The sequence below is a fragment of the Mauremys mutica genome, chromosome 23, assembly GCF_020497125.1.
Source record: "Mauremys mutica isolate MM-2020 ecotype Southern chromosome 23, ASM2049712v1, whole genome shotgun sequence".
In the NCBI taxonomy this organism is placed as follows: domain Eukaryota; kingdom Metazoa; phylum Chordata; order Testudines; family Geoemydidae; genus Mauremys; species Mauremys mutica.
This window is the reverse complement of record NC_059094.1, coordinates 11349747-11376348: the sequence shown is the minus strand read 5'-3', so window position 1 is coordinate 11376348 and position 26602 is coordinate 11349747. Positions and strand designations below refer to the sequence as shown.

At 50.0% G+C, this 26602-nt stretch overlaps 2 protein-coding genes across 2 annotated transcripts in view; one reads left to right on the top strand and one right to left on the bottom strand.

Moving 5' to 3' along the window:
- The window catches only part of SLC9A1 (solute carrier family 9 member A1), a 50462-nt gene extending 36350 nt beyond the window's left edge, over window positions 1–14112 (bottom strand). Inside the window, exon 1 of the mRNA XM_044997880.1 lies at window positions 13203–14112. Coding sequence (XP_044853815.1) covers window positions 13203–13560 — 358 coding nt within the window. The 5' untranslated portion in view covers window positions 13561–14112. The remainder of the gene's footprint in view (window positions 1–13202) is intronic.
- A 9384-nt stretch (window positions 14113–23496) lies between these two features.
- The window catches only part of WDTC1 (WD and tetratricopeptide repeats 1), a 40324-nt gene continuing 37218 nt past the window's right edge, over window positions 23497–26602 (top strand). Inside the window, exon 1 of the mRNA XM_044997881.1 lies at window positions 23497–23793. The gene's annotated coding sequence lies outside the window, so the exon portion shown is untranslated. The remainder of the gene's footprint in view (window positions 23794–26602) is intronic.

The window sequence follows — 26602 nt, the reverse complement described above, 5'->3', positions numbered from 1 at the left end:
TTTAACACAATCATGAAACAGCTTTGGAATGCTGGATGCTTAAGGCTGATTTCTGATCGTCACCATTCCATACGCAGTTACAGAATAAGGTGGTCCAATTATTCCTCCTTTTAAAGGAATTATTACACTTCCCAGCCTCGTCTTCTATTGCACAACACAGGTTACAATTGCATAGAAAGGCACTGCCTGCTGCACCTTAGTGAAGCCTCATAAATGGTTAATACGATCATCAGACTTGCATCAGTCATATTAATGGGCCATAAATAAACTCCCCAACTAAAAGAGCACAACTGCTCTTCTCAGATTAGAAAGACACATTTAGCAAGTCCTGAGGGAGAGCGAGGGGGTGGACAAGCTTCCAGGGAAATAGTCAGTTGGTCTCCCCACCACTCTGCACTACTACCCTCTGAGCAGGGATAGTGGGAATCACAGTGGAAATATTCCTGTAGCTTCCCAGTCAAAAAACCAAATAGCACAATTGGAAATGCATGTTGGTCCTTGGCTTTCCGGGAAACAGGAGCCACTTTGTAAATTCCACATCAGCATCTGACATCACTTGCCGCTTCTTGAGCCATTTATAGTAATGGCGAGAGATGCAGTTTTGCAGGCTATACCTACATAATCCCTGACACGTGACACTCCCACTGGGGGTGGGATATGGGGCCTTGCAGTGGTCAGTCTTTAGAGCTGTATTCACACACAGAATTCACTGCTATCATGCAGACAAATATTGTCTCATTGTTTCCTTGTACTCTCCCACTCCCTCCCCCCCAATCAGTCTGTCTGTACCCCTCTGGGGGCTCCTAAGAGTTACAATACAAAGAAATATACTGTTTACAGAACCAGCCCTCTGAAGTTGTCCCCAGAAGCAGGCCCCAGAGGGTATGTCTCTATTGCAATCACAGGTTATGACTGCAGCTCGAATGGACATACCCAAGCTAGCCTGGGTCCTGGAACAATGATGCTGCAGCTGCATGAGCTGCACAAACCTGCCAGGAACCCTGGATGATTTCTTGCAGGGCTAGCCTGCACTGACGCTTGCGCTCACGTGTCTGCACTGTTTCAGGACCTGAGCCAGCTAGATTAACTTGGGTATGTTGGCTCAAGGTGCATTCATTCACGCCATGATTGCAGTACACATATACCCTAGGGTACAGCCAGTTCAGTTTCACACACAGGTGACCTGCAGAATCACTACTGGCTCCATTCATTTACACTATGGGTTATGGAAAGGAGAATGAAGTAAGTTTCAAACCCAAAGGAATTCAGATTGCAATGGAAAGAGGCCTCCCAAGAGAAAATTAAGGTCTCTCTCTTTAAGGGCTTATATATGCATAAGAATATGCCAGTGAGGTTTGTGCTGCTGAAGCCTCATGCATCAGGCTCAGAAACTGCCACCTCACCTGGGTCTGCCACTAAGTTTTAGTATGGCATGAAAGTGACTCCCAACCTGGGAATATTTCTGAGAAAAGAAAAAAATCCCACTGCAGATTACCAGAAAGGATTTTGCTCTAGTAAACACGTCCCTCGCGGGCTTGGTAAAGCTAAAGAAATTATTTTTTTCCACCATTAAACGGAATACAAGAGCTGTCCCCAAGAGCTTATTGTAGTGCAACTTTCACTGCCTACCTGGTGACGCAGAAGCCTGGATGCTGCGATGCCTACGAGTCATAGATTCATAGACTTAAGGTCAGAAGGGACCATTATGGTCATCTAGCCTGACCTCCTGCACAATGCAGGCCACAGAATCTCACCCACCCATTCCTGTAACAAACCCCTAACCTATGTCTGAGTTACTGAAGTCCTCAAATTGTGGTTTAAAGACCTCAAGGTGCAGAGAATCCTCCAGCAAGTGACCCATGTCCCACGCTGCAGAGGAAGGCGAAAAACCCCCAGGGCCTCTGCCAATCTTTCTTGGAGGAAAATTCCTTCCCGACCCCAAATATGGCGATCAGTCAAACCCTGAGCATGTGGGCAAGACTCACCAGCCAGCACCCAGGAAAGAATTCTCTGTAGTAACTCAGATCCCACCCCACCTAACATCCCATCACAGATTACTCCTAGTTGAGGGAAATGCATTTGTTTTCGTCTCATTATGAATAATACTTTGCATTTATTGGACTTTCCACCTGAGGATCTCAAAGCACTTGACCAATATCAAGTGCTGCAACGGCCCTGTAAATAATAGATCCATTTTACAGAGGGGGAAAGGGAGGCACTACATGCAGTTCCCTCCGGAGTCAGCCCAAGACTGTGGAATGAACTCCTACAAGAACCAAGTACCATCACAACCCTTACTATTCTCTCTGCATTAAGTGCAAGGTACAGTTCTTTAACCGTGGCTTCTCTAACATATAGCTCTGTGTTTAGACACATGACAGATGCTAGTCACAGGGGTTACCACAGTACTGAAAGGCAGTCAGATGCTACCATGAGCACAGGCCAGCATGCGGAAGTATAGGCATGGAGGATAAGCAACATGCAGGGCACAGACCACACACTGGGGCTTCTAAAGTCAATCAACAGCCAAGACCTCCCTGCTCCTTTAAGGGGTGTTTTCCTCACTTTGGTGTTACCTAAAGTGGGTTTGTTGGGAGCCTTTCCCCATGATCCCTTTGAAATCAACAGAAGCAGATTAAGGCCCTAAAACAGGGGTGGCCAGCCTGAGCCAGAATCTACCAATGTACATTGCCAAAGATCCACAGTAATAAGTCAGCAGCCCCCCATTAGCTCCCCCCCGCCCCGTGCCTCCTGCTCACTGGTGGCCCTGCTGATCAGTGCCTCCCCCTGCCTCCTGCCCACCACGATCAGCTGTTTTGCAGTGGGCAGGAGGCTCGGGGGGGGAGGAACAAGGGTGCTGGAAGGAGTGGGGACCTGGGGCAGAGCCAGAGGTTGAGCAGTGAGCACCCCCCGGCACATTGGAAAGTTGGCGCCTGTAGTTCCAGCCCCGGAGTCGGCGTCTATGCAAAGAGCCACGTATTAACTTCTGAAGAGCCGCGTGCAGCGCCGGAGCCACAGGTTGGCCACCCCTGCCCTAAGAGATAAGAAACAAGTGCTTAAGGCCTTTTTATAGCTACGGGTGGGAGCAGGGAAGGAAAGTACTTCCTTAACTAATGCTACTTAAAGTAGGCTCAGTACGGCTGCATTCTCACAGTATAGTCCGGATGGATTTCAGTTTTCATCTGAACAAATTAAGCCTTTGGGAGTGAAAGAATCCAGTGTTTACAACACTGCTGCAGTAATTCATTCCTCATTATCGTTTGCTTCTAAAGTTTCCTCCCTCAGTACCCACAATCCATTCACTGAGCCACTGGACCAGCTACGTTAAGAAGATTCAGAACTTACCACATTACCGAAAGTATTTTAGGGGCACTCTCCTACGGAGACGTCTATAGCTTCACACCGGGAAGGGATGTTTTTGAGGGGAGAACGGGTTACAGTAAGGCAAGCCTATTTTTCAACACAGTAACAAAGCGCTTGCTGAATTTCTGTTTTATCTAAATGAAAAAAGTGGGTCCCCCAAAAGAAAAAAAAAATGTTATGCTTCAGGATCCAAGATGTCTACCTACTTACAATCCAGAGAGAACAGCATTACCTCCCTCAATACTGGTGCCAATATCTAGCTCATGTTTCCGCTCTGCTCCATTCTCCACTTAATCTGGCCTTCATACCATCTTTAGAGATGTTATCTGGAGTGTACCTACTAGCACTCAACCAGTGGTTAACTTGCTAGGGAACGCTAGTTCAAGTTCCTTTGACGATCACAGTTGTGGCAGTAGGGCAGAATATCTCAGATTCATAGTTTTTTTAAAGCCAGAAGAGATCATTACAATCATCTTGTTTGGCCTCCTTCAGAACACAGGCCAAAGAACCAGATCCAATAATTTCTGCTTCAAACCCGTCACTTCTGTTTGAGCGACAGCCTATCTAAAGAGATCTAGTCTTGGTTTAAAGACTGCAAGTGACTGAGAATCTGCCATGTCCCACAGTTAATTATCTTCACTGAGACCCTAGTAACCACAACTCTGAACCATTTATGGCTTTATAGGTTAAACACTAACACCTTGAATTCCACCCAGGAACTTGGTCAGTTTTGTGACATGCCCTCAACCTGTTCATAAGAGGAGACTTCAGGCTGGGACATTCCACACTAGTCTTGAGGTGTAGCCGGATACAGATTGTATTTTAGCAGACACTAGGGCTCACTGGGGAGTGCTCTCCGGGGGGGGGGGGGGGGTAGGTACAGGCTGCATTTACACACATCACATGCACACAGATGCTCATGTTCTTCCCACTCTGTAAATAACCCATATTCCATGTGAGGAATTTTTCACCGCTCATGCCCTAATTACATTAGTACTTTCCTCAGTTCCCTGGAGGAAACTGTTTGGATCGTTCTTCTGTTCAGGCGCCAGCAGCAGACAGACAAGCAAGAGAGAAAAGGCCACTGCCAATCTCCTTCTCAACCCTCAGTCACGCTGGCAAACTGTATGAAAAGGCAGGAAAGAAATAGCTGTGTGCATTAGGATCACTCACAGATAAGGAAGCGAGAAAGACCAACACGGCTGCTGCTGAAAAGAGTGTTTATTATAATTAAGAATAATTTGCACTTCTATAGCACCAGCCAGAGAAGAACCTCAGAATCATTTACTCATGTTCATGAATCAAGCCTCAATACCCAGGCAGAGAATGTATTACCCTGATCATCCAGATGGGGAAAGAGGCACTGAGAGTAGGGAATCAGCCTCACTAGACAAAAAGTGGGCCCTGCAAGAGCCCTGGCAGAGCAGTTCAAACACCTTTCCACTCTGGCAAGTGGCCCAATTGCTACTCTATAATTTCCATGACATTCGAGCCTGCGGTGTGCTAGCTGCTTTCCACATAGATCAGAGATCACAGTCTTTGCCTCGAGGAGCTTACAATCGAACAGACAAAAAAAAATGGGGGAGAGGGATAAACACAATTAAATAAGTATCACTGTCTCCAGCTGCTTTTCTCTCAGTCACTTCTAGTTGGCCAGTCCTTTCTGGATGCTCTTATTGGTTCAGCTAATACAACATGAGAGCAATTTGTGTTTCAATTCTTTTCTTGCTCACCATTCACTGACACTCAAACCTGCTTTGTTTCCAACCCGGCCAGAAGCTTGTTGTGACATTCAGAGCAGCTCCCCAAATTCTTCTAGGAATAGAAATTCTTCTAAGAATAAGACTGATGTCTTCTTAAAGAAACCTAGCAAAGAGTTCTGTGGCACCTTATACACTAACAAACGTATCAGAGCCTGAGCTTTCGCATCCAACGAAGTGGGTATTCACCCATGAAAACTCATGCTCCAATACGTTTGTCTATAAGGTGCCACAGGACTCTCTGCTGCTTTTACAGATCCAAACTAATACGGCTACCCACTCTGATATTTAAAGAAACCTGCGTTACTGTCACGATGAGGAGAGCTCGTGTGAAGACAGAAAACTGGTTACTAGATGCATTTCTTGGATCTTTGGTTTCAGAGTCCAGTAACAGTGAAAGCTCCCCACGCCTGCACGGCATAAGCTTAGAATGTCCCGGGTCTCCTCCCACCTGTGAGTCGGTGCCATCTGGCACGCCTGCCCTCATGCCCAGAATACCTTCCCCAATCCTACACACTATGCAGACTCATTCTTCTCTTGCTTCATGTCTTTCAGCCAAACTTTCCTCACACTGGTTTCTAGTCCAGCCTCTCATGCCACGGTAGGTATCTACCACACTCCTCACAATGGTATCTCATTGAATTTAACTCCTCAAACCTTAGACACTTAAAAATCCTACAATACAATAAATACCAATATACACGTCTTGTTGGTTTCTCTTTTTATAATGGGTGGGGCTTTTCAAAAGTGCTGAAGTCTCATTTCCAGAAGTGGCTTAGGCATGTAGGAACCAAAGTGCAAAATTTTCAAGAGCACTATGTAACTTAGGAGCCTTAGAATCACTGCCAGTGGGATTTAGGTACTTTTGAAAAGCCCATCCATTACAAATAGATACCTGTCTTGTTGGTTGCTCCAACAAATATATCCTGTGATCTTTTACCCTACCCCCCTCTAACTCCACTTGTGTTTTGTCACTTTGTTGTCCTTTTTCTAGCTCAAATGGAAAGTTTTTTGGGGGGCAGGAACCTCCTTCCTTTTTATTCATTGTTATAGTGCTGAGGGCCACATCAAGGTTGCGCAACTGTATGGAGGGCAGGGAAGGGAAGGCTGTGCCTCCCCAAGCAGCCTGGCCCCCACCCCCGTCCGCCCCCTCCTACTTCCTGCCCCCTTCAGAACCCCCAACTCATCCAACCTCCTGTTCCTTGTCCCCTGACCGCCCCCTCCCGGGACCCCCATCCCCCCGCCCCACTCCCTGTCCCCTGACCCCATCCACACCCCAATCCCCTGACAGCCCCCCCTGGGACTCCCACTCCCTATCCAAACTGCCCTCTGCTCCTCATCCCCTGAGCACACCCTCCAGAGATCTCCCCCCGCCCCTAAATACACCCCAGGATCCCACCCCCTTGCCCAACCCAACCTGCTCCCTGTCCCCTGACTGCCCTCCCAACCCCTATCCACATCCCTGCTCCCCGACAGGCCCCCCGAGACTCCCACTCCCAACCCTCCCTGTTCCCCATCCTCTGATTGCCCCCGTAGAACCTCTGCCCCATCCAACCGCCCCCTCCTCCCTGACTGCCCCCCAGGACCCACTGCTCCCTTATCCAACCCCCTCCCCCCGCTCTCCACCCCCTTAGCAGCAGCAGGAGCTCGCAGACGCGACACCCGGCCAGAGCCAGCTGCGCTCCCCACGGCGGCATGGCTGCGGGGAGGGGCCAGGAGCTCAGGGGCCGGGCAGGACGGTCCCACGGGGCCGTAGTTTGCTCACGTCTGTTATAGCGTCTAGGTGTGCGTGTGGCACTTTGAAAAGGAATTAAAAAGAGCACTGAATATTTGGCTGCAGGAATCAGATGCCATTGCAGGAAGCCGTTGGCTGAAGTTAGTGACATTTCTGAGACCGTACCATAGAATTACTGAAACGGATCTTGTCCTGCCTATTGTAGATGGGCCCAAGAAGCCTAGCCTAACAGACATCAGAAACGTCTGTAACTCCACTACAGCACCCCGACTATTATCCATAACACAGGGTCTGTGTGTCTACGTGGAACAGGAGGAAAAACAAAGTGTTATTTTTCCAAATAACAGATCTCAGCTCAGCTCACTTTACAGCTAACGTAACGTAGCTAACAAGGACATGGATCTTTGTGACGTATTGGTTGCTGTCTGCGGCTCTGAAGAGACAGGTTAGTGTAGTGCTTGTTGTAGACCAGACAACCCTGATCCAGACATTCAGAAAGACCAAGTGCTGTGAAGAAAAACCAGCGATGACTCAGTCATTATAACAGGCTCCAGCCAAACAGGAAGGCTGCATCAGCTGGTGATTTAAGGTCTCACATGCTAGAGCAGGGGTTCTCAAACTGGGGGCTGGGACACCTCAGGGGGTCACAAGGTTATTACATGGGGGGGTGTCGCAAGCTGTGAACCTCCACCCCCAAACTCCGCTTTGCCTCCAGCATTTATAATGGTGTTAAATATACTAACAAGTGTTTTTAATTTATAAGGGGGGGGTCACATTCAGAGGCTTGCTATGTGAAAGGGGTCACACATCCAAAGCCTCCTTCAGTGCAATATGGAAGGCTTGGAGAGAAAGGATCAGACACGCTGCCACACCTTGAACCCGGACAATTCCCAACACAGGGCAGTAATATTTTGCACTTCTATAAAACAGATTGGGGGTCTCCAAGTGCTCGATTGACACAGTTAAACCTCAACACTCCTACAACGTATTTTTCCTGCACAGGTCGGGGAAGTGAGGCACCCGGGTGAAGTGACTTACCCAAGGCCAAACAGCAAATCTGTGGTAGAGGAGAATCCTGACTGCCAGTCCCTGGTCTATTCTGCTATAGTCTGGCACTGAAAAGAGACACCATGACAGGTACTATTACTGCAATTTGTTATTAAGCCTTTATTTGCATTCCTTGCTCATTCTTTCCATTTCAGTGGAAATGAGCGATATTTATTTATGTCTGAATTAAATGCCTGTCTCCTGACGCACTGGCAATGAAGGTCAGCTCCCTCTCTCTAACCTTGAGTTCTGAAGTCACTGGCGATTCTAGTCCTACCAACTGACGTTGCACTAAGAGAAAATTAGCGAACAACACTCTAAGCAGGCAGGGCGTAAAGAAAGACTTAGGAGAAACCTGAAATAATAAAAATGAAAGGGTGAGTGGGAGAGAAGGTGAATCAACACCACAAGAACCCGGTTTTGTCTTCAGTGAGGCCATGTGAGAAACCGTCTTGAAATTTCTACCCCAAATGCCCTACCCAAGACTCAGTGCCAAAGCCAGGGGAAATAATCTGTGCCTGCTTCACACAGATGGAGGATTCTTTGCACTGCAGAATCACTGGTTAGAAGCTTAGCTACCACTATCTCCTCCTGAGTGGGTGGTCATCAAGGGCCCATCTACACAACTGAACTCGCCACACGGCAAATAATGTTACAATAATTTGGTTTCTGCTAACACAGCTGGCACCAGACTCCATATAACTAAGATCCCAAATGAAGATTAGGGGTGTAACGCCTTCCATAATCTATTATGGTTATACCATGATATGGTTCCATCTAGACAAACAAAGCAAAACTGTTACAACACATTTCCGACATGTTAGATGGGGCATAGAAGGTGTTTCAACTTACATTCCCATAGTCCATTCTGGTGCATTTCACCGAGCATTCCATCTTAAAATGCCTCTTAATAATATATCAGCATCAGTCCTAACCACAGGTGCTCAGACTAGGTGAGCCAGTAACAATCCTAGTCTCCATGGCTGGTGGAGATCACGGCCACAAGTGTGTTTGTGTTACACTAGCGCTCACTTCTAGTGCCGGTTACATTCTCACAAGCCGGCCAGTAACTGAAATTTGCAAGATAGCTGCTCTTTGAGGCACGTCACAAGACGAGCGTGTCAAAGTCAGCCAAAGTGCACGTGCCAGAGATCCCAAGGAATCAGGTCCCTCAAGACTGAGCTGTTAGGCCAAGCAACTAGGACACTGAGGCTCTTGAAGTGCTGGCTTGGCACAGATTAAACTGCCATACAAAGATACCCCAAGGGACTCCTTTAAGAGAGGAAAGGAGTTTTTAAAATCAGGAAGTGGGCGGGGGGGGGGGGGAAGAGATCGAGGAGTATGACAAAGTATAGCTGGGGTCTGTTGACCCTGATAACAGCCCATTAATTTTTACTCCAAGCTCTTCAGCTTCTTTTCCAGTTCTTTCAGTGTGCACCAAGCAGCCCATCCATATTGCCACCAGTTATAGGTATCCAGAAGAGCACTTCCCAGGATTTGAATCCTGTCCCCCAGGTCTCTGCAATGGCCCAGGCATCATTATTCAGAGGAGCTGTTCAATCATCAGCCCCTGCCTCAGTTGAGAAGCAGCCTGGGCCAGTGGACTAAACCCAGAGCTAGAAAACAGAAGCTCCTGAGTTGTAATCCCAGCTCCCAGACTGTTTCCCTGTGTGGTTATGGGCAAGTCAGAAACTCGCCGCACCGGTTTCCTTATCTGTAAGAGAGCAGTAATACTTTTGCCCACCACCCAGGGCTTTCACAGGTAGAAGTCGAAGTTTGCAAAGGGCTTTGAAAATAAAAAGAACCACATACAGTGCTAAACACTGTTGCCATTAGCCATTCCGATCCTGCCCTTACTTCGTATTAGGCCCTGTGGGGAGAGTAAGCATGAAAGATTTGGAGGATAAATCCTTGATCTGGTTAATCAAACCTGGAACTCCCAAGTCCTGTCATTTTAGATTCCACTGCATTGATCTGTATCAGCACCCACAGTTACAGACTTGCCGATCTGTCTGAAGACTGAATTACGCAGCCAGGACACCATGAGCTACAGGGGTGGGGCTAGGAGCGCAGAGTAAGCTCCTGCCAGGGAACATGCTCCTCCCAGAAGCGGGGACATGTTCTCTAACACAGGGGTTCTCAACCTTGTTCTTTCTGAGGCCCCCAAACATGCTATAAAAACTCCATGGCCCACCAGTCCCACAAGAACTGGTTTTCTGCATATACAAGCCAGGGCCGACGTTAAGAGGTAACAAGCTGGACAACTGCCTGGGGGCCCCATGCCACAGGGAGGCACCGTGAAGCTAAGTTGCTCAGGGCCTCAGGCTTCAGCTCCATGCAGTGGGACTTCGGCCTTCTGCCCTGGGCCCCAGCAAGTCTAACACTGGTCCTGCTTGGCGGACCCCCTGAAACCTGCTCGCGGCCCCACACGGGGGCCCTAGACGCCACGTTGTGAACCACTGCTCTAACAGACAGCAAACAGGTGCTACCACAGCAATGATGTTAGCAACTCATTCATTTGGAAAACACTGGTTTATACCGTTAATCCCCTAGTTTAAGGGGGTGCAATCGGGAACTATGAGCTAAGACCCAGAAACACACTAAGACAGTTATTCTCACCCATGCTGAGCTGACCCAGCATCAAATCCCTTGGAAATAAGGCCAAGGAATAGGATGTTCCATCTTTGATCTACAGCCAGAACTCCTAACAGGAGTAAGGCAACCTAGGCTGTGGTGTAGGCTGTGTCCCCAACACCTCAGTTACCTGCAATGGGTTCTCAGACATCCTTGAAAAGCTGCAAGACTGGTCCTCCTAAAACATGTACCCCGAACACCCAGACTCCCCACAATCCCTTCGATGTGTAAGAAGTGACAGACCCTGCTATTGACTAAAAACAACCTTAAAACAGCACAAACAGCCCTAACCCACAATGTAGAGTTCTGCAGAATCTGCTGTGTCGCAGCCTCTGCGTAGACACTACAGATCACTCTGATAAATGAAGATGCTCACAAAAGAAGGCAGCCAGCAAACCTACTGGAAATTAGAAATTCCCTAGCCCCATTCCCCACCTTCGGCGCATCATATTTCCTTACAGGGTATTTCTGCTGCCTGTCCTGGTGCTTTTCACCTGCAAACACCAGTTTCACATCTTGCACACCAACCACAAAGCATGCCTTGAGACACACTAACAGAATTGAAACCAGGTTCTGTGTGGCTAAAGACCAGAAGGAACAGCAGCACACCCTCTTCTATCAGCGCATGGAGATTTCTGATCTCCCCAGCCAATAGAGTATTAGAGGGGTAGATGTGTTAGTCCAGGGGTTTTCAAACTGGGTGTCGGGACTCCTCAGGGGGTCATGAGGCTATTATGTGTGTGGGGAGGGGTCGCAAGCTGTCAGCCTCCACAGCAAACCCCGCTTTGCCTCCAGCATTTATAATGGTGTTAAAACATATTTAAAAGTGTTTTTAATTTATATGGGGGGGGCACACTCAGAGGCTTGCTGTGTGAAAGGGATCACCAGTACAAAAGTTTGAGAATCACTGTGTTAGTCTGTATCCACAAGAACTAGGAGTTTGGTGGCACCTTAAAGACTAAGATTTATTTGGGCATAAGCTTTCGTGGGTAAAAAACCCACTTCTTCAGATGCAATGGACGAAGTGGGTTTTTCGTCCATGAAAGCTTATCCCCCAATAAATCTGTTAGTCTTTAAGGTGCGACGAGACTCCTCATTGTTCCACCCAATAGAGTTAAGGAAGACTGTAAATGCAGTGAAGTAACTGGAATCAGTCACTACAAGTTACTTAACATATGGAACACGTGCCAGCTGAGAGGGGACTATGGCTATGAAGAGAAAAGCAACAGCATTGCTTATTTGTCTAGCACCTTCTTCTAAGGATATTTAAGAGCACCTGAAATGACTTGTCCAGTTAATGTCTGAGTTGGGGGGGAGACAGAACCCAGGAGTCCTGATTCAATACCTGCTCTAACCACTAGAGCGTACACAGACAGACACATGGAAGTCTTCTGGGCCTAAATGTTGACACTTATATCCCTAGATTCAAATAAAAGGTTAAGAGGCCCACAGAAAAGTATTGAAAGTTGTTCATATCTACACATACACTCCCCATCCACACCAACTTTGGGGGGGGGGGGGAAACATTTCTGTAATCTCAGGCAGTGATCAGCCATTTGCCCTGAATTACCAGTCCAGTGTTTGGAGTCTGTTACACCAGAACCACGGCAGGCATAGCCAGCCATGAGATTCCCCAGCCCAAGCACCAATCTTTCTGTTAGCTCTCAGAGTCTGACAGGATCCTGGTGCAAGATTCAGCAAGTTACAGAGCACTACAGAAGAGCCTCTAGGAGTGTTAGGTTTAAAATAATTAATGGTAAGAGTCAGGAATGAAATGAAGGAAATGCAGATCTCCTCCCCCGTGACCATCCAAAACAGGAAGCGGCAGACACTTCATCCGCACTCTTGGCATTACGACAGAATATAAACCGAGACATCACCAGTTGGAGAGCGGCCAGTTTGACCTCTACACTGAGAGTCAAAAGCCAGCTTTGAAATCTAGGCATGTGATAGGACCAAGTGTGCGCAGATCAGATTCTGGAGAATTCAACTGGTATTAATCCGGCTGCAGAAGTTCTGAGAGATTTTTCTATCAGAACCTCAATACCTCAGACCCTGTTTGGGATCATTATCTCTCCAGGGTATCTAGGTACTTATATGCCCCAACTTTTAGAGTACCTGAGCACCTCACAATGTTTAATACCCACAACACACCTGAGAGAGAGGAAGTGCAATTATCCCTATCGTACAGGTGGGGAACTGAGGCACTGAGAAACTAAGTGCCTTGCTCAAGAGCTCACAGGCGGTCTGTAGTAGGACAAGGGATTGAACCTAGGTCTCCTAAATTGCAGGATAGAGCCCTAACCACTGGACCATCCTTCCTCACTAGGGAGGGTCAGCTGTAAAAGGAAACAGAAGTGATTGTTAACTGATCCATCTGAATTTCTTTGTCACAGAATGGTCAACAGTTGCGACTTCTATACCATATTTCATCCATGGATCTCCGAGACCTTTACCAATGAATCTTACAACACCCCTGTGAAGCAAGTTTTATACCCATTTTACAGAGTGGAAAGCACAGAATGGTTGAGCACTTCCCCTGAGATCACAGGGATACTCATCGGGAAGAGAACCCAAGAGTCCCGACTCCTAAGCCTGCAAGCATGGGCACTGTATACACCCCCTCCACCCACACCGCCTGCAGAGAAGTGGTGCCAACGTACCCAGTTTCATGAGACATGCCAGCAGTATCCAGAGGGAGATCTCAAACGGTATCCGCACATGGGTGTAGTCAATGCCCAGGACAGGGAAGGCTTTCCGGTACTTGGCGTGCCCAGGGCTGGAGTGGTTGGGCAGAGGGCGAATCTCCTGGGAGACATCCAGAGGGGCTGCCGTGAAATCCCCAGGTTCACTTCCACTGATGACTGCTGGGTAGTGGTGGGGTGGCTCAGAGGCCAGCATCGGATTAGGCTGCAAGCCATGGCTGTGAAGCAAAGGCAGCAGCCCTAGGAGGGCTGCCACAAGGAACAAAAAGGGCAAAGCGCGGAGGGAAGGGGCACCGCGGGAGCCTTTCGCCTGCATCTTTCCCTTGCCCTCCAAGGGAGAGCCCCGCTGCCCGGCTATTTCAGAGGAAGCCTGTCCCGGAGGGCTTCATGGGGAGCGCGAAGGGGCCGCTGCAGAGGACAAGAAAGCGCGAGGGGAGGGGAGAAGGGGGCAGAGCCACCACCAGACCGCTCCAGTCTTCCCCGGGAAAGTGGATTTAACCAAATAAATAACCAACTCCTGAGCCCAGACCGGGGCCGGCCGCTTCCCCGGGGAGGGGCAGAGCCTGCAGGCAGGAAAGCGAGAGTCCTGCGGAGCCCGAGGCAAGGCAAGACCCCCCCTCCCCCAGCGGCGGGAGCGCAGAGCAGCCGCCCCCGGGGACAGAGGGTGCAGCAGCCCCCCGGGGAGCCCCGGGCCGGCGGAGCGAAGCGGCCGAAGGTGAAAGGTGCAGCCCGCGCCCCGGAGAAGCCGGTTCCTCTCTGCCGGAGAAGGGCTCGCCCAGGTCCCTCCCTCCAGCTGGCTGCCGGGCGGCGCGGCCCGCCCCGCCCCGGGGCTCCGGGCAGAGGGGATCGGGGGGCCAGGGAGTCCCCGCTCCGGCAGCTCGGCTCCTCCCGCAGCGCACGCCGAGCTCCTGCCCGCCCGCCGGCTCCCAGCCTTATAGCCGCCGAGACAAGGACGCGGGGAGAGGCAGGCAGCGGCCGGGGCGCAGCCGCATCCACAGCAGCACCCACCGGCCGGGAGCAGCAGTGCACAGGGTCCCGCTGCCACCCGAAGGAAGGGAGAGGGTGGGAGGGCTGCCCTGGCCCTAGTCCTACCCAGGGGCATGCAGGTTTCAGGGGACCCGCTCTTCCTGCAAGTGACCCTTAGGACACAGGGTTCAGCCCCCTAAAGTCAGGACATTCCTAGGTATAGAAATGCGGCCACCTCTGGGGAGTAGGTATCAGCCCCTTAGCAGGAACAGCCATGGAAGAGATGAGGGAGTGGGTAGCCCAGGGCAATGGGACAAAGTCCAGCTCTTAAGAAAAGTGCCATGGGATCTTTAATGGAGCGTGAGAAGGAGAGACACCATGGTGATGGGCACCTCAGTACAGAGAGAGAAAACAGCCACACATAAAACAGACAGGAACTTAAATAAGGTCTCATGCAAACAACTACTGTGCCCAGCAAGCTCCCTGGAATTCAAGCTCCAGCATGTACAGTCTATAAAATAAACACAGCAAGGAAATTCATGCAGCAAAGCATACCAAGGAGCACTGGACACTGTGAAAACAAACCAGCAAAGCCAACCAAGAGAACGTATAGCCTGTTTTAATTGACTTTTTATGCATGTATACAAGTAGAAAGGAGATTTACTACCAAGGATACAGCCAACGTACCAGACCTGGCCAAACCTTAAGACCTACACAGCCTCTTGGGACCAGATTTTTAAAGGTATTTAGGTGCCTAAAGATGAAGATGTGGGATTTACAAAAGCACCTGAGGCACCTAACTCTCATGGGTGGTGGGTTAAGTTCCCTGTAAGCTGCGCAGCTGGGGAGAGGCGCCCCTCCCCTGGCCCAGCCCAGGCCGACTGGAGCTGCCATGGCCTGGGAGAGGCACCTCTCACCCGGCCCTGAGCTGCTGTGGCAAGAGAGGGATGGAGGGAGTTCTCTCTCCCCACCACAGCCTGCACCCCAAACCCTCATCCCCAGAGCCTGCACCCCCAGCCAGAGCCCTCACCTCCTGCACCCCAACCTTCTGCCCCAGCCCTGAGCCCCCTCCCACACTCAGAACTCCTGGCACTACCTCCACCACACATCACCTCCATATTGGTGCACATAAATTTCATTCCACACATGGATGTAAAAAATTAGAGGGAACACTGGTGGCGGGTATCATAGGCTGGAGGAGGCTGAGCCTCCCCAAACAGCCAGGCATGGCCCGGCCCCGTTCACACTCCACCCCCAGTCCCAGCTCTGCCACTTGTCTTCCCCTGTGCTGTGGCCCCCAGCTTGGGCTGGGGCTGCACCACCCGCCTGGTGCTCCAGGGCTGGGGAGGGGATAGGCTGGGGCAGGAGCCGGTCGCCTTGGGCAGAAGTGGGAGGCACTTGGGCAGAAGGGATGGGGATGGGGCTAGCCTCCCCGAGCCAACCATTCATGCACCACCCATGCTGACTCCCATTGGAGTTAGATGACTCAGTGCTTTTGTAAACTCCCACTAAGCATCTACAGTATTTGTATCATTAAGCACCTAAATACCTTTAAAAAATCTGGTTCTTGGCTGTTAAATCCGATCAAAGAGCCACCCGAAAAGCAGACCTGTAAAATAAAACCATGGCAGTAACATGGATGGTTTTGTGGTGAAGCATGTGATTTTTGGGAGTCAGCTGACATGAACTCTGTTCCTGGCTCTGCCACCCATCCCCAGGCACAACACACAGGGCCTGCTCCATTGAAATCAATGGAAATTTTGCATTGTTTTAGTGCAAAACTAAACACCCATTTATCCGCCAACGTAAAATGGGGAGCATGATCCGTCCCTACCTCGCAGGGGTGTGGTGAGGATAAATTCAGGAATGTTTGTGAGGCACTCAGATACTGCGGGGATAATGCAAACTCTCAGCTTGCAACACTCCCACCACTGAAGCAAACCAGAGTCCCATGCATAGCAGACTCAGGACCTTGGATTCATTTGAGTGGGTCTTTGTTTTAAATAGCATTGTCTCCCAGGATGCTGTGCTGCAGTTTAGATAGACAGAAGAGGAGAGTTGAATACCGGGCTACAGGAACTGCAGGTTGAGTATCACTGAAGGATACATTGCTCAATAGATCCTTACTCCAAACTCTGGAGTCCAGAGTAGGGGAACTAACGGTCTGTCAGTTACCCAAGAGAACCAACGAAGAATAAACCTGACTAATCTAGGACTAGAAAGAAGAGAACATTCAAATGAATCACAAGCCTGAACAGGAACAGCCAAATGTGTTAACGTCTCACTTCTGCTTGGATACAGAAGAATCCCATGCACTGCTACAGACTACGGACCGAGCGGCTAGGCAGCAGTTCTGCAGAAAAGGACCTAGGGGTTACAGTGGACGAGAAGCTGGATATGAGTCAACAGTGTGCCCTTGTTGCCAAGAAGGCTAACGGCATTTTGGGCTGGTTAAATAGGAGCATTGTCAGCAGATCGAGGGACATGATCATTCACCTCTATTCGGCATTGGAGAGGCCTCATCTGGAGTACTGTGTCCAGTTTTGGGCCCCACACCACAAGAAGGATGTGGAGATATTGGAAAGAGTCCAGCGAAGGGCAACAAAAATGATTAGGGGCTGGAGCTCATGACTTATGAGGAGAGGCTGAGGGAACTGGGATTGTTTAGTCTGCAGAAGAGAAGAATGAGGGGGAGGGGATTTGATAGCTGCTTTCAACTATCTGAAAGGGGGTTCCAAAGAGGATGGATCTAGACTGCTCTCAGTTGTACCAGATGACAGAATGAGGAGCAATGGTCTCAAGTTGCAGTGGGGGCGGTTTAGGTTGGATATCAGGAAAAACTTTTTCACTAGGAGGGTGGTGAAGCACTGGGATGGGTTACCTAAGGAGGTGGTGGAATCTCCTTCCTTAGAGGTTTTTTTAAGGTCAGGCTGGACAAAGCCCTAGCTGGGATGATTTAGTTGGTGTTGGTCCTGCTTTGAGCAGGGGGTTGGACTAGATACCTCCTGAGGTCTCTTCCAACCCTGAGATTCTATGATACATTCTGGACAAGTAAATTCATCTGCAAGGAAGTCCTGGACTTTACATTTATCTATAGGAAGAGCTTTGTCACATGCTCCTGAGTAGGGCCCTATTCCTGAACTATTAACCATGATGAGAGTTTTGCCATTGGTTACAGTAGGAGCAGAAACAATCTTCCTCCTGCAGAAATCAATGGCAAAACTCCCATTAACTTTAAAAGGAGTTACAATTCCTAGGAACATGCAGGTAAATAGACACTTGTCCAGGGCACTCACCTGGGCTGGTTCTCTTCCAGAAATAGTGCCCAGAGTAATTAGGTCAAATCTTTCCATCTCCATAAGGGTGCCAGACTTTATCTAGATCACTCAGTAATAGTGGTAAATAGGTGCAAATTCCCTAGACTCTGAAAACAGGATGTTTGCCAATTAGGACGTGGGCTCCAAATTAATTTTTTTGCTATTTTGGTCAGACATTTCACAATCAGCTTGACTGAAAGTAACTGTAGCTGGGCAATATCTCCTGATCGACCCCTACAGTGCAGAAACATACGGTACTCTTCCATTCATCAAGGCCCAGTGCAGACTACTAGTTATTCACGATTCACATTTTATGGGGGGAGTCGAACTATCTACCGGAGATACCCTCTATGAATTTTAGAGCATGCATTTACCTTCACGCCAGAAGGAAGCCTAATTAATTCAGTTTAAGCTTCTTGATCTGCAAGAAATACAACTGTATGGAACAAGCAAACAGGCCTTTAAAAGTATACAATGAAGCTAGGGCCTGTCATCCTTCTAATTTCCTTTTCAGAAAGTAAAGAAAAGACCCTCCCACAGCATCCCAAACAAAGGAACTTAATATCCCACAATCTAGAACTCATGGGAGCACCAATAGCCTTACCTTATGCAAGTTCCAAAAGCCCTTTCTCGGTTATATTTGCACATCGTTCATGCAGAATTCAGCTCCACTGGAGCCATAATGGAGGAATTTGCAACATACTTGCCCTTCTATGGCATCCTTGATCAGAGGATCTACAAGTGCTTCACAAACATTGTTTAACGAGGAGGTAAGCATTATTTATAGCCATTGCACAGATGGGGTAAATGGGAGACTACAGTGGAGTCGCGTCATAGGCACATTTAACTTACGCGATTTTAACTATACGAGCTCGGCAAAACAAAAAACAAAAAAAGAGAGAAATAATTTAAATACTGTACCTGTAGTGTGGACGATTCTGCCCGCCATTCCACTCAATGAGCGTTTGATTATACACGATTTTCACCTTATGCACGGACTTCAGAACCTAACCCCCGTGTAAAATGCAACTCCCCTGTACATTGTCCTAAATCACATAATGAGGCAGTGGTAGATCTGAACACAGAAACAAAAAATCCTGACTACCTAGCCCATGCACTGGCCATTAGACCACACAGCTGTTAATGTGTTTGTACCTCTACTACAGTTTATCCCTATATCTGACCCATTTATTTCTCAGTTCCTACTGCTTTTTTCATTCATGAAGAATATCCTAGCATGTCTGTCTCTCTCCTTTTAAGACATTTTTTACATCCTCTCGCTGTTTCTCCAAGCTGATTGTAACTTATGATCAGCTGAGAAAAGTAGATGAGATGCAGCCTTCCTTCCCTTCTTGATTCTCCGCCACATCCCCTTGTAAACCAAACCAAAAGAAGTCTGGAATGGTGTGGCTTTTCTCCTCTCTACCTCTGATGTGTGCAGCAAAAACATATGGGAAAAATAATATACTATTTAATTTTGCTTTTCATTATAACTGGCGTGGACTAACATTTAGCACCTGCGAATGCAGGGTCTATTCCATGCTCTGCAATCAACTTGCTAGGTGACCTTGGGCAAATCACTTCACCTCTCTCTCTACACTCGTTTCTTCTTCTGCATGACAGAGGTGGTAATGATACTTGTCTACCTGGCAGAGAGTGTTGTGAGGCTTAATAATTAAACACATATAAAAGACTGAGATTCTCCAATAAAAGGTGTTGTACAAGTGCAAAACATTATGATTTAAGTACAGCGGCTAATTTAAAAATGTAAATGAAAAATAAAGTATAATGAAAATAGAATGCTGATCTTACAGAGCTTATACAGTGCATAGAAGCAGTCAGATAAGAAGATAAATCTACTTGGTTCTCTCTCATGTAAGAACACTAGATACTGAATCACATGGGACCTGTTTTCCTAATAATTCCATAACAGAAGCCCTAATGAGATATAATATGAACTAGATGAGATTATTTCAAGCCCTCGCACATTCAGAATTTCATGAATATAAAAGTCTTCATATAATGCATATGTACAACATCGCTTACTTAACACTTGTGGCACCTTAAGAGACTAACAAATTTGCAGATACAGATTAATATGGCTGCTACTCTGAAACCTTACTTAACACTGCAATAGAGAATGTAACTTTGAAATTCCCAAATTTTGTTGTTTACATTCCCAATTCAAGTGGTGTGTTATTACCCAAAGTTTTTGGCTTTTTATTATTAAAGAAAGAGTGGGAGACAAGGAATTGGGTGTTTATTGAGCATGTAATTTAAATTATGTGATAAGTCTATTTTCATTTGAGTGTTGTAAAATGGAAGAATCATCAGTTCTCATCTCAAGGCAGTTTTATTCCATTCTTCCTGCATGTTTCTTAAGACAGAAAATCCAGCAATCTCCTTTCAAGTGAGTTGTGTAAAAGACCACGTATATAACATGTATATTAGGCAAGTGGGAAGGAGAAGTTACATTCCTAGCTTTGACTTTCTCAAGGTCACACAGGAAATTGGTGGCAAACTCTCAGGACGTGACACTCAGAGCCTCCTGAAAACCTGCAGCTCTCGGGACTTTCAGTTGTGGGGGGCATGCCCCCCACCTCCGAAAACCAGGCCCTGCATTCCTCCATTTCCCCATCTGTTAAATAGGATAATGACACCTACCTGCCAGGAGCCTCTGTGGCTTAATTAGTTTCTGTAAAGTGCTTAGAGATCCCCAGATGGAAGGCATTAAATAACTGGGAAAATATTGTAAAGAAGGTTAGACTGTAGGAACTGGAGTAATGGATTCTGACTTTTAAAAAAATGACTTAATCTGGCATTAGCAGTGTTGTTGTAGCCATGTTGGTCCCAAGATATTAGAGAGATGAGGTAGGTGAGGGAATATTGAACCAACTTGTGTTGGTGAAAGAGACAAGCTTTTGAGCTACACAGAGCTCTTCTTGTCTGGGAAAGGTAAGTTAAATACAAGGTGGAACAGATTGTTTAGCATAAGTAGTTAACACATTTTATAAGAGACATTCAAGATGAAGTGGCCAGTTAACACCTCTTCAGTCATGGGACAAAAAAGGGGGTTAGTGGGTTATATATTGTTGTAATAAACCATAAATCCAGTGTCTCTATTCAGTCCAGAGTGGTAGCCATGTTAGTCTGTATCAGCAAAAAGAATGTACTTCTCGTTCTATTCAGTCCATGATTTTAGTATCTAGCAAAGTTATCAATTTAAATTCCCAGGCTCATAGGTGCCGACTCCATGGGTGCTCCAGCCCTGGAGCACCCACAGGGAAAAATTAGTGGGTGCTCTGCACCCACCAGTAATAATAAATAAAATAATACTTTGAGATATACCTACCTCATAGAACTGGAAGGGACCCCAAAAGGTAATTGAGTCCAGCCCCCTGCCTTCACTAGCAGGACACGACTGATTTTGCCCCAGATCCCTAAGTGACCCCCTCAAGGATTGAACTCACAACCCTGAGTTTAGCAGGCCAATGCTCAAACCACTGAGCTACCCCTCCTGCAGTCAAACCCCCTGCCCTGAGCCTCTTGCTGCATCCTGCACCCCACACCCCAACTCCCTGCCCTGAGCCCCTGCCACACCCCACCTGCACCCCCTGGGGGCAGGGAGGGAGCGGCGTTGGGGTGGGGATTTTGGGGAAGGGGTTGGAATAGGGGCAGGAAAGGGGTGGGAAGAGGTGAGGCCTCATGGAAGGGGTGGAGTGGGGGCAGGGGCGAGGGCAGCGGGGACGAGCTGTTAGTAATGCGGCCCTCAGGCCAATGTACTAGTCCTCGTGTGGCCCTCGTGGTCATTTGAGTTTGAGACCCCTGGTGTATAGGGAGGTGACATCCATGGTGGCAAGGACAGTATTCTGAGGGAGGCTGTTAATCTTGCAGAGTTTCTGGAGAAAGTCAGTTGTGTCCTGTGAGACCTTCTCATGAATGTGGATAGATGTGACAGGGATAGTATCACCATTTTCACTGAGACATACCACAAGAGGAAACCAAAAAAAGATAATGAGAGATTGCCCAATTAGAGGTAGTAGTTGGTCATTTATCAGAGGGGTAGCCGTGTTAGTCTGGATCTGTAAAAGCAACAAAGAGTCCTGTGGCACCTTATAGACTCAGGGCTTGGCTACACTTACAAATTTGCAGCGCTGCAGCAGGGTGTGAAAACACACCCTCTCCAGCGCTGCAAATTGCGGCACTGCAAAGCGCCAGTGTGGTCAAAGCCCCAGCGCTGGGAGCGTTATTCCCCACAGGGAGGTGGAGTACGGACAGCGCTGGGAGAGCTCTCTCCCAGCGCTGGCGCTTTGACTACACTTAGCGGTTCAAAGCGCTGCCGCGGCAGCGCTTTGAAGTGCTAAGTGTAGCCACAGCCTAACAGACGTATAGGAGCATGAGCTTTCGTGGGTGAATACCCACTTCGTCGGATGCATGCATTGGTTCTCTGGGTTTCAGTGTGGGGGGGGCACATTCATGGAGCTTACATATAGTAGCTGTTTTAAGAAGCTGCTGCTCTTTCTGCAGAAGTTGGAGAAGGAGAAGCAGTTTTCTCTTGCAATGTCCAAGGTTGAACCTGGAGGCATGGGATTGTGGTTTTAAATGCACCTTAAAAATTAGTAAAGGGTTCAAAATATTTAATTGCAAAATAAAGGATATTTTGATTTTAAATGGAGTCTAATGATTCTTGGAATTTTAGTAACTATAAATTTTTGCATTTTTCTAATCAGTTGATTGTGATTTAACCTCACTTAATCAGCATTGTACTTCCCACCCCATGACTCTGATCTGAAAAGTGCGGCACACAAAAAAAAAAATCTCTGTGTTAGTTGGTAAAACAAAGAGCAATGTTTAGATCTCTCAGAACCGCAGGGATCTGTGCTTGAAAGATGAAGCAAGGGAGCATTTTTGCAAACAGTGCCACCACCTGGAAAAAATACTTTACCACAGCAAAAAGGTCCAAGCCTGGAGCTTCCTAAGATAAGACCAGGTTCCTCATTTGATTTCTAGGACAGTTTGGTATGCAGACCAGAGAGTCAAGCTTAGGCATTTGGGTTTTCCTGACAAGACTTGGACATGTCCACTTACCTCACTGGACTCTAGGTGATTTCAGGTTGCTCCTTGAGGTGTTACTGCAGAAGGTGGATATAGTGAATACTGCAAGCCGGAGAGTCAGAACAGCCTATGCTCTAGAATAGGCCGAAGGGAGACAGGACACAGCACTGTTGGGCTGGAACGCAAGGCCGGGGCTCAGGAGGAGAATGACCCTGTAACATGTTGACAGGTGAGACTGGGCTTTCGGGACACTTGGAAACCATAATGGGTTGGAGCAGGACCCTGGCCTGGGAGACCGAGTTCCAGGCAGACCAGGTGCCATGGAGAACTACAGCATGAGATGGGGATTTGGGGCTACCTGGCTGCTGTGGGATGCGGCAGGAGAGCAGGGCAGGGAAGGGCCTAAGGAAACACGGCTAGTGGGAGGCAGAGGCCAGGGCTCAGGAAAGCCAAGGGGCCCTGGTGGGTGGGTGAAAGGGAGACGGACGGGGGCTTAGCTTGGCCTGAAGACCTGGTGGGTGGGTGGAGAGGCTGCAAGCTCGGCATGGCCTAGGGACCTGGCAGGCCAATGGGGGTGAGGCTGGGGCTGCCCAGGAGCCTGGCTGGAGGAGCGCGCACAGGAACAGGGAGGGAGGCAGCGATTTGCACCGCGCCGCCCAGCGGGGCTGCCACTTATCAACTCCTCTTATAGTCTAGCACGGGCCGCCCGCCCTCCTTGAACAAACTACAACTCCCAGCAGGCGCAGCGGCGCTCCAACCCCCGCCCCTCTTGACGCACCTGCCGGCAGATTGGCTCAAACCGCCTGCGGAGCTGGGAATCCCGTTGGTCGGGGCTGCTGTCACTCCGAGCGCGGGCCGAGAGACGTGATAGGCGAGGGAAGGGGGATTCTAGAAGCGAATCCGCGGGGTTTGCGTGGCGTAAGGGCTGCCGCGGGGAAGGAGTGGTGGCGCAGTTAGCGTGGCGCAGGCGCAGTGCTGGGGGAGTTTACTGAGCCCCAGACAGCTGGAGGAGATAAACAGAGGAGGGGGCTGGGGAGGGACCGAGTCCCGGCCAGCCTGGGGCTGCGGAGCATGGCGAGGGGCTAGGGCGGCCAGCCCCACCCGCCGAGGGAGCCGCCTGTCCCGGCCCAGGGGCCGGGCTGTCCCCTGCATGGATGGAGCCTCTCAACTTCCACTCGCTGCGGAGCGTGCGCGCTGAGGAGGCCTGACAGGTAACTGCCCCCCCCCCCGCCCGGTAACTGCCCCCCCCACCGCCACTGTACCCCTGTCCCCTCCCCCCCGCCCGGTAACTGCCCCCCCCGCCACTGTACCCCTGTCCCCTCCCCCCCGCCCGGTAACTGCCCCCCCCGCCACTGTACCCCTGTCCCCTCCCCCCCGCCCGGTAACTGCCCCCCCGCCACTGTACCCCTGTCCCCTCCCCCCCGTCAGATAACTGCCCCTCCCCCCTACATCTCCGACCCTGCCCCTGCTTCCCCCCCGCCCGGTAACTGCCCCCCCGCCACTGTACCCCTGTCCCCTCCCCCCCGCCAGATAACTGCCCCTCCCCCCTACATCTCCGACCCTGTCCCTGCTCCCCTCCCCCCCGCCCGATAACTGCCCCCCCTCGCCACTGTCCCCCTGTCCCCTCCCCCCGCCAGATAACTGCCCCTCCCCCTACATCTCTGACCCTGCCCCTGCTCCCCCCCCCGCCCGGTAACTGCCCCCCCGCCACTGTACCCCTGTCCCCTCCCCACCCGCCCGGGAACTGCCCCTCCCCCTACATCTCCGACCCTGCCCATGTTCCCCCCCCCCTCCTAGGTAACTGCCCCCCCGCCACTGTACCCCTGTCCCCTCCCCACCCGTCCGGTAACTGCCCCTCCCCCTACATCTCCGACCCTGCCCATGTTCCCCCCCCCCGCCTAGGTAACTGCCCCCCCGCCACTGTCCCCCTGTCCCCTCCCCCAGCCAGATAACTGCCCCTCCCCCTACATCTCCGTCCCTGCCGTTGGTCCCCCCCCGCCTAGGTAACTGCCCCCCCGCCACTGTACCCCTGTCCCCTCCCCCCGCCAGATAACTGCCCCTCCCCCCTACATCTCCAACCCTGTCTCTGTTCCCCCCCCTGCCCGGTAACTGCCCCCCCTGCCACTGTACCCCTGTCCCTCCCCCTGCATCTAGGTAATTGCCCCCCTCCCCCACTACACCCCTGGCCCTGTTCTCCCCCCCCCCGGGTAGGTAACTTCCCCTCCCCCACTACCTCCCTGGCCCTGTCCTCCCCCATCCCCCCACTTGGTAACTGTCCCCCACCCCCTGCCACTATACTCCTGTCCCTGTGCCCTCCCCCCCTGGCTAGGTAACTGCCTCCTCACCTATTATACCCCTGGCCCTACCCCCCTGCTAGGTAACTGTCCCTTCCCCCATTACACCCCTGGCCCTGCCAGAAAACTGCCCCCCCGGCTATGTCCTCTCCCCCCACCAGGCAATTACCCAATTCCCCTGCTACACCCCTGGCCCTAGCAGGTAACTGCCCCCCTGGGTGAGGTAACTGCCTCCTTTCTCTTTCACTATACCCTCTCCCCCCCCCCCGGCCCTCCTCCCCTGGTGAGGTAACTGGCCCCCAGCCCTGCCAGGTAACAGCCCCATCCTTCTCCTGCTACACCCCCCCTGTCCTGCCATGCAATTGCCCCCTGCCCTGCCCGGTCACTGTCCCCTCTTCATGTCCTCACTGCTGTATTCTCATGACAAGTAACTACCTACTCTCTTCCCTGCTACACCCTCTGCCCTACCCCTCCCAAGTAACTGCTCCTATCCCTACAGTGTCACTCCTTTCTCCTCCTGCCCCCAACAGGTAACTGTCCCTCTGCCTCCCCTCCCTCTGCATGCCTGCCTGCCCTTGCATGCCCCCTGGCAGGTAATTGCTTGTCCACTCCCTTAAATAACTGCTTCCTTCCCTGGCCCCCCTTTCCCCATGCCTTCCCTGTTCTCCCGACTTTTTTCTCCATCCCTATCTGGTAATTTTCCTCTCTCCCCTTATTTCCCTTGCCCTGACATTTCTCCCACAGACACCTGCCCAGCTTCTTCTCCCTTGACAGGTGATGTGCTGCCCTCCCTCCTCCTGATTCCCAGCCAAGTGACTGTCACCTCCTTCGTTCCTCCCAGGTGTCTAGGGTTATTCCGTAGAGACACCCATCTCTGGACAGTTGGATTTGAAGACCTAGGACATGTCTTAGTTTTTTTTAAAAACAAAACAAAGACCCTCCACAAACACTGCCCCAACCAAGCTGATCCCTCTGAGATGTCACTTGCAGGATTTTAGGAGTAGGGAGTGGAGCCCTGCAACATGACCTGAACCCGATGGGACCCAACTGCAAGTGCTGGGGTTGGGTCAGGTGGGAAAAGAACGAGATCAGTTTGAGTTAGATTCGCTCTCTTCCTCCTCCTCATAGGGTCAGTGTGATGGCAGCTGCATGCAGCAGTGGCAGCCTTTCTGCTGTCCACCATCCCCAGCTGCGCTGTGTGTGTTGCAGATTGAGTGTGCCACGGAGTGGCAGTGCCTCTCACTCGGCAGTGCACACACAGCAGGCAGTGGTGGATGGGGAATAGGGCCTGCACGTATAGCTGCCATGCTGACCCCATGGGCAAGAGGGGGTGATGGCAGCTATGGCATTGGCTCACCGTTGGTAGGAAGGGTCAAGGTAGGGTCAAAAAAAAATACTCAACCCTCTCTGGCTTGGGTTGGGCCTAAAAATTAGGCCCGAGCAGTTTTCTAGTAGAGGTTATTTTACTTCTGTGTTTGGCATTGATGGGACTGCTTCTGGAATCCTGTGTCTAAGTTCTGATGTCCCCAATTCAAGAAGGATGTTGATCAGTTAGAGAGGATTCAGAGAAGAGCCCCCAACACAATTAAAGGATTGGAAAACATGCCTTGTAGTGGCAGGCTCAAGGAGCTCCATCTAGTTAACCACCTCTTAGTTTAAAGTGAAAGTTAAGTCTGTAAGTACCTGCATGGGGGACAACTATTGATAATGGGCTATCGGACAAAGG